General features: G+C 65.8%; 5 protein-coding genes across 5 annotated transcripts in view; 4 read left to right on the top strand and 1 right to left on the bottom strand.

Annotated features, from left to right (window-relative positions):
• Window positions 1-269: 269 nt before the first annotated feature.
• Window positions 270-2,282, top strand: AMSG_00922 (lipoprotein; the record flags this gene model as incomplete). The annotated part of the gene is made up of 1 exon (XM_013906645.1): window positions 270-2,282. The coding sequence occupies exon 1, from the start codon at window positions 276-278 to the stop codon at window positions 2,280-2,282; it is 2,007 nt and encodes a 668-aa protein (XP_013762099.1). The 5' UTR covers window positions 270-275.
• A 275-nt stretch (window positions 2,283-2,557) lies between these two features.
• AMSG_00921 (deoxyribodipyrimidine photolyase) lies at window positions 2,558-4,137 on the top strand (the record flags this gene model as incomplete). The annotated part of the gene is made up of 2 exons (XM_013906644.1): window positions 2,558-3,601; window positions 3,634-4,137. The coding sequence occupies 2 exons, from the start codon at window positions 2,558-2,560 to the stop codon at window positions 4,135-4,137; spliced, it is 1,548 nt and encodes a 515-aa protein (XP_013762098.1).
• Window positions 4,138-4,305: 168 nt separating this feature from the next.
• Window positions 4,306-4,746, top strand: AMSG_00920 (uncharacterized protein; the record flags this gene model as incomplete). The annotated part of the gene is made up of 2 exons (XM_013906643.1): window positions 4,306-4,564; window positions 4,736-4,746. 2 exons carry the CDS (start codon window positions 4,306-4,308, stop codon window positions 4,744-4,746), a joined length of 270 nt encoding a protein of 89 aa, XP_013762097.1.
• Window positions 4,747-5,108: 362 nt separating this feature from the next.
• AMSG_00919 (uncharacterized protein) lies at window positions 5,109-6,171 on the bottom strand. The gene has a single exon (XM_013906642.1). The coding sequence runs from the start codon at window positions 5,924-5,926 to the stop codon at window positions 5,135-5,137; it is 792 nt and encodes a 263-aa protein (XP_013762096.1). The 5' UTR covers window positions 5,927-6,171; the 3' UTR covers window positions 5,109-5,134.
• A 137-nt stretch (window positions 6,172-6,308) lies between these two features.
• The window catches only part of AMSG_00918 (uncharacterized protein), a gene marked incomplete at both ends in the record, with an annotated part of 1,785 nt that continues 1,616 nt past the window's right edge, over window positions 6,309-6,477 (top strand). The window contains one exon of the mRNA XM_013906641.1: window positions 6,309-6,319. Within this exon, the coding sequence (XP_013762095.1) occupies window positions 6,309-6,319 (11 nt within the window). The remainder of the gene's footprint in view (window positions 6,320-6,477) is intronic.

Raw genomic sequence — 6,477 nt, 5'->3', positions numbered from 1 at the left:
CGAAGTGGGGACGGAATGAGGGAGGGGGAGAGGGAAGGTATGGGGAGGGGGGGGGGGGGGGGGGGGGGGGAGGGGGGGAGGGGGGAGGAAGGCAAGGCCGATTCAAAGAGGCGCTCCTTGTAGGCTAGGCTACCCCACGTCTTTGCAATCGCCATCGCCATCACCTTCCTCGCCATCGCCATCACCTTTATCATCGCCATCACCTCGCCGCAACCACCCAACATAGCTCGGACGGGTATCGCTTCCCACCCCCCCATCCGCCCACCCCACTCGCCATGGTCATGCATCTTTCGCTCGGCATGCTTGTGGGTGCGCTCATGGTCAGTGTGCTCGCTGCTACTGCTACTGCTACTGCTGCTGCTGCTGCTGCTACCAGGGACCACGACCTCCCGCCGCTGGTCCTGCCGTGCGGAGAGACGCTGTGGCCCGACTCGCCGGACTTTGCCAACGCCACGCGGATCAACAACATGCGGTTCTACACGGCGCCGCAGGTTGTGGCTGTAGTGGCCTGTGCCGAGGACATCGGCACGGCGCTCAAGTACGCCAAAGCCCACGGGCTCAAGGTCGCCATCAAGAGCGGCGGCCACTCGGCGGTCGGCTACTCGCTCGCATCGCTGACCATCGATCTCTCGGCCTCGACCGCCTCGCACTTTGTCGATGCGGGCAGCGGCAAGTATCTGGTCCAGGCAGGCGCCCGCTGGGTTGACGTCTACGCCCGGCTCAACGGCTCGTGCTGGCAGATCGCAGGCGGAGGCTGCCCCACCGTCGGGGTCGGCGGCTACACCCTTGGCGGCGGCATCTCCTTTGCTTCGCGCGGCTTGGGCCTCGCCGCCGATCAGCTTGTCGCTGCCACTGTTGTTTCGGTCGATGGCGAGGTGGTGACCGTCGGCGAGGACTCGCCGCCCGGATCGCCCGAGGCCGACCTGTTCTGGGCGCTCCGTGGCGGCGGCGGTGGCAACTTTGTCGTCGCCTACAACTTCACCTTTCAGCTCGGGCGCGCGCCGGCGTGTGCTGCCACCGGCTCGCCGGACGGCGTCATCGGCGCCTTGGTCTGGCCGCTCTCTGTCGCGCCCAGCGTCCTCCGCGCCTACGGCTCGGCCTTCCGCTCGCTCCTCGCCGCCATGCCCGACGTCTCACTCCCTGGCCTCTTCCGCCACACCCCGGACGGTAGTCCGGTTTTCCAGATTACGGTCATGGCCAACGAAGATCCCGACCTCTTCTACGCCCAGCATCTGCCGGCCATCCTAGCCGCGCTGCCCAAGCCGGCCAACATCTCGCTGGATGTCATTTCGCTCCCGGCGTGGGAGCTGGCGCAAGGCACCGGTGAGACCGGGGTCGACGGCCGGCTGCTGCTGGTCAAGTCGGGCGTGCTGGCCGGACCAAGCCACGTCGGCCTCGCCGCCGACATCCTCGTCGATGCCTTTGCGTCGTCGCCGTCCAAGCACACCGTCATGCTCTGGCACTGCGGCGGCGGCGCGATTGCGCGCGTCCCTCAGTCTGCCACCGCCTTTTTCCATCGCGACTACAACCAGATCTACGAGATCAAGGCGCTGTGGAACTCGCCAGCCGAGACGCAAGCCAACTCTGCATGGGCCGATGCGCTCTCAGCCAAGCTCGCCCCGCTCACTGGCGGCGCGAGCTACGTCAACTACATCGATGCCACGCTACCAAACTGGCAGGCTGCGTACTACGGAAGCAACTACCCGCGACTGGTTGCTGTCCGCTGCGAATGGGACCCGCACAGCGTGCTTGGCTTTGCGCAGGGAATCGGTGGCGACTGTCCGCCGCCGCCGGCCTCGCAATCCACCACACCCGCCGCCTGCGACGGCGGCGCCATCAAGGACGCCATGGCGGCGTTCCAGGCGGCTCAGATTGCGCGCGACGCGGCAGCCGCCGCCGCCCTCTTTGCTCCTAACGGCACGTTTAACGTCCCCGCCGGCGTCGCTACCACCGTCGGCCGTGCCGCCATCGAGGCCGGCTTTGCCTCGTTCTTTGCCTCGCTCATCTCGCTCGACGAGGCCGTCACCTCACCAATTGTGGTCTCGGCCAACGTCGGCGCGTTCTCCAAGATCATCACCGAGCGCGTCCCGACGCCCGGCACCGGCAAGCCATGTACCATCGTTTACCCGGTGACCAACTGGTTCGAGTTTGGCTGCAGCTCCCCCCAGCTCGCCGGGCTGCGGGCCCCGCGCCAGCACCTCCCGCTCATCACCTCGTTCACTGCCGCCTTCAACACCTCGCTTCAGGCCGAGCAGCTGCAGGCGTGCGTCCACGGCGTGTGAGGCGCGGGACGTGACCCCGCGGGTATTATTATCAGCTCATGGGGAGGAGCATCAGCTGGCGGCCTGCCGGCGCAAGCCGACTGCCGTCAGCTTGATCTGACGAGCCACTTCACTCCTCCGCAACCGAACAAACGCAACCAAACATGGCTGACGCAAGTGGCTTTGGCGACAGCGTCCACGCGGCGCGGGTCAAGGTCCTGGGCACTACGACTACTGCAGCAGGGGGAGCAGGTGGAGGCAGTGGAGGACGGGCCAGTACTGGCCTGCTGTATTGGATGCAAGCATCTGTGCGGCCGACGACGGACAACTTTGCCTTGGTCTACGCTCTGCGCCGGGCGGCGGCGCTGCGGCTGCCACTCGTGGTCGCCTTTGCCCTCACGGCCTCGTTTCCGGGCGCAAACGCCCGATCGTACTCGTTCCTGCTCGAGGGCGTGCTGGACGCGTTCGCCGGCCTCGCCGACGCAGGCATCGGGGGCTGCGTCCTGCTGCCGGCCGACGGCGAGGCTGCCGATGCGAGCATGCCCGCTCGTGTGGCCGAGCTCGCCGCCGCCCTTGCCTCGCCCGAGGTCGTCACCGATGCTGGCTACCTCCACATTCAGGAGCAGTGGCGGACCGAGCTCGCCGCCGAGCTTGACGATGCAGGCGTGCCGCTCGTCCAGGTCGAGGCTAACGTGGTCGTCCCGGTCGAGGTGGTGACCGACAAGGTCGAGTACGCAGCACGGACGATCCGGCCCAAGATCAACCGTCTTCGCGACGACTATCTCGTCCCGCTCGATGACGACGACGCGAGCGACCACGGCCTGAGCCTGGTTGCTCGCCCCGGCGGCGCGCCCGCGTCTACGCAGCTGCCCGATGGCGTCGCCGACGCGCTGGGCGAGCTGAAGCTCTCGAGGGCGGTGCCTGCAGATGAGCTTCCCCGAGAAGTGGAGAACAAGGCCGGACAGGCATGGATCGCGGAGCGAGTGGAGGCCATCAACGCCGACGTCAGTGTGGCGCCTGTGGCGGGTAAGCACGGTGGGTGGCGGGCGGGGCGCGACGCGGTCGACGCCTTTGTCGACGGCAAGCTGCGGCAGTACGCGGCCGAGCGCAACGTGCCGTCGCAGGGCTCGACCTCGGGCCTCTCGGCCTACCTTCACTACGGGCACATCGGCCCGGTCTCGGTGGCGCGGCGGGTGGTGGCGGCCAAGAAGGCGAGCAGCTCGTCGACGACCCGCGAGTCGGCGGATGCCTTTTTGGAGGAGATGGTGGTCCGGCGCGAGCTCTCGATGAACTTTTGCCACTTTATGGAAGGCGAGAGCTATGCCAAGTACGAGACGGCAGTGCCCGAGTGGGCGCAAAAACGCTGGCCGAGCACGAGGGTGACGCGCGGCAGTGGATTTACACCGCCGACGAGCTCGACGCCGGGCTCACCCATGATCCGTTCTGGAACGCAGCCCAGCGTGAGATGGTGCTCTACGGCGACATGCATGGCTATGCCCGGATGTACTGGTCCAAAAAGGTCATCGAGTGGACCGAGTCGCCCAAGGCCGCCTACGCCTGGCTCCGCGCCGCCAACGACAAGTACGAGCTCGACGGGCGCGATCCCAACGGCTACGTCGGCGTCGCCTGGTGCTTTGGCCGCCACGATCGCCCCTGGACTCGCCGCGACATCTTTGGCTCGGTTCGCTACATGAACGACAAGGGCCTCCTCCGCAAGTTTAAGGACGGCATCCGCCAGTGGGCTGCCGACATCAACGCCGCCTACGAGGCCAAGCACAACCTTGCCCCGGGTGTCGACGCCTGGCAGTACAACCCGAACAAGCGTCCTCCCGCCGGAAACGCCGGGCCATCGGCCAAGAAGCAGAAGAAGAAGTAAAGCGAAGCATGAGGTGGCCGCCATCGATCGATGTCTAGCCGTGGCCGCCGACTTGCGCGACTCGGCCGACTTGGCGAGCTGGCGGCGACGGCGAGCTGGCGACGACGGCGAGCTGACGGCGTCGACACTTGGCTTTGCTTGGCGCGGCGAGGGTGCGGACGACGCGAAATGGCCAGCAGCAGCAGCAGCAATGGCGTGCTGGGCGGGTCGGTGGACGTGGTGCGGTTTGAGATTCGACGGCTGGAGAATGCGGTGAGCAAGCTGGTCGAGTCGAACGAAGCGCTGGTCGAGGCGCTCGAGGCTGAGCCGGATGATGTCGACTTTCAAGAGGCTGTGGCTGAGAATGAGGGCGTCATCGCAAAGTACAGGTCGCAGATCGCAGAATTGGAGGCTCTGATCGGAGTCTCGGGCCATGCCAAGGACCAGGGTGCGGCCGAGTCCAGCGACGGGGGGTTGCTGCCGCGGCGGGGTCGGCGGGGTCGGCGGGGACGGTGGGGACGGCGACCGGTCCGGAGATGGATGAAGAGGGCGGGATGTATCTGTAGAAGAGGTAAAGACAAGGTCAAGGTTTCGAGGAGGTGGTTTATGGTGTCTCGAGTCTGGATCTGAATGCGCAAGAACAAGGTGGGGAGCGGTGAGTGTGTGTGGTTGGGAGTGAGAGGGAGAGGGGGAGGGGGGGACGATGTGGGGATACGGAAGATAGAGGAAATGGACGTCGCCTGGGTGTGCCGAAAGAGGTGGATGGTCGGATAGGTGGTCCGACTGCCCCCAACGACGACCTAAAAAGCAACTACACTTGATCTGGGCTTGTTTTTGACCACCAAGGAGAGTAATAACTCCGACGCGGCTTCGAAACAGCCTCGCTGAGCTCGCGCAGGGGCGGACGAGAGAGCGAGTAAAAAACAAGAGAGAAGGAGAGAGAGAGAGAGAGGAAGAGGGGGCAAGACGTACGGTAGCAGATCGTCCAAGGACTGCTCCATGGATTGGGGCGGGCGACTCAAATCACAACAGCATAGTGGCTGCAGCGCGGACATGAGAGGATGACCGACTGGGCGCCATCGGGTCCGCGAGAGAGGTCAAAGGCCGGCGGTGCGGCACACTGTGCAGCGTGCTCGGTAGCAACAGCACTGATCATGTCGTGGATCTGATCGAGTGTCAGCACGATGCCAGGCAGCCGGGCAAGATTGACCCGCAGGCCACACTGGCAAAAGAGGACGCCGCGGGCAAGGCCAAGCGAGGCGGCGCAGCAGACCGGGCAGATGACAGAGCGCTCAGTCGAGAGCGCGGCCAGCGCGGCCTCGCGCTCGACGTGTTCGACTTCGTCGAGCAGGTCGAAGACCTCACCGGTGTCGCCTGACACCGCGCCGGCAACTGGGTGGCCGAGCTCGGCCTCGAGCTCCGAGTAGAGGAGGGCGAGGACGTCGTCAAACTCTTCGTCGGGCACGCCCGGCGGCGGCACCGTCGGGTCAAGCGCCTCAAGCGCCTCGAGAAACTCGTCGTCATCGGACGAGTATCCCCGCATGCCCATTCCCATGCCTATGCTCATGCCCATGCCGGTGTCCATGCCGAGGCCGAGGGCATCGCCGGGCGCAGCAGCGGCTGCAAAAGACGGCGGATTAAGGTGGGATTGTTTGCCTCCCAACGCCGCAGCCCACTGGGCACGGAGAACGGTAGCAGGCGAGGGCAAGCCGGACAAAGCCCGCGTTGAGCCGTGCGAGCTCGCATGCAAGCCACCCGTGGGGTGGTAGTTGTCAAACTCGTCGTCGTCGTCCGACCACGTCACCACCATCCCGCCGTCATCCTGCTTTGTTGAGCAAAAAGTTGGCGAGAAGAGGTGCGACGCGACGTCAACTCCGGCTGCTGAGAGCTCAGCTGCGCGAGCTGCCGCAGACGCCACGCCCGCGGCCGGCTCCGTGGCAGACGCCGACGCCGGAGCCGAGGACGATGCTGCGAGCGAGCTCAACTTCGCAGAAGCTATTGCACGAGAAGGTGCGGACGCAGCAGGGCTTGCTTTCCTCCTTCGTGAGGCCTTTGCCGCCGCCCGTTGCTTGCGAAGGGTGGAGAGGCACTTGCGGACGAGGGCATACTTCCATTCAGCCGAGGCCATCTCAGCCGCACGCCCTGCCTCCCGCACGCCTGTCCTTTGCCACCGACCAGCTTCCTTCTGCGACATGCTGCCTGTGTGTGTGGGGAGGGGGGGGGAGGGGGGAAAAAAGGTCGTGAATCTTGGACGCTGATACTACCGACCGAGCATGGGATACTACGCCACACCGCGAGCTGGGCCGGCCCTTTTGGGCCCTTGAGGGGAGGAGGAGAGGGGGAGGAAAGGGGGGGGGGGGG

Source organism: Thecamonas trahens, assembly GCF_000142905.1.
Source record: "Thecamonas trahens ATCC 50062 unplaced genomic scaffold supercont1.4, whole genome shotgun sequence".
Taxonomy (NCBI): domain Eukaryota; order Apusomonadida; family Apusomonadidae; genus Thecamonas; species Thecamonas trahens.
Note: the sequence above shows the minus strand (reverse complement) of the source record. Positions and strands in the feature narration are given on the sequence as shown.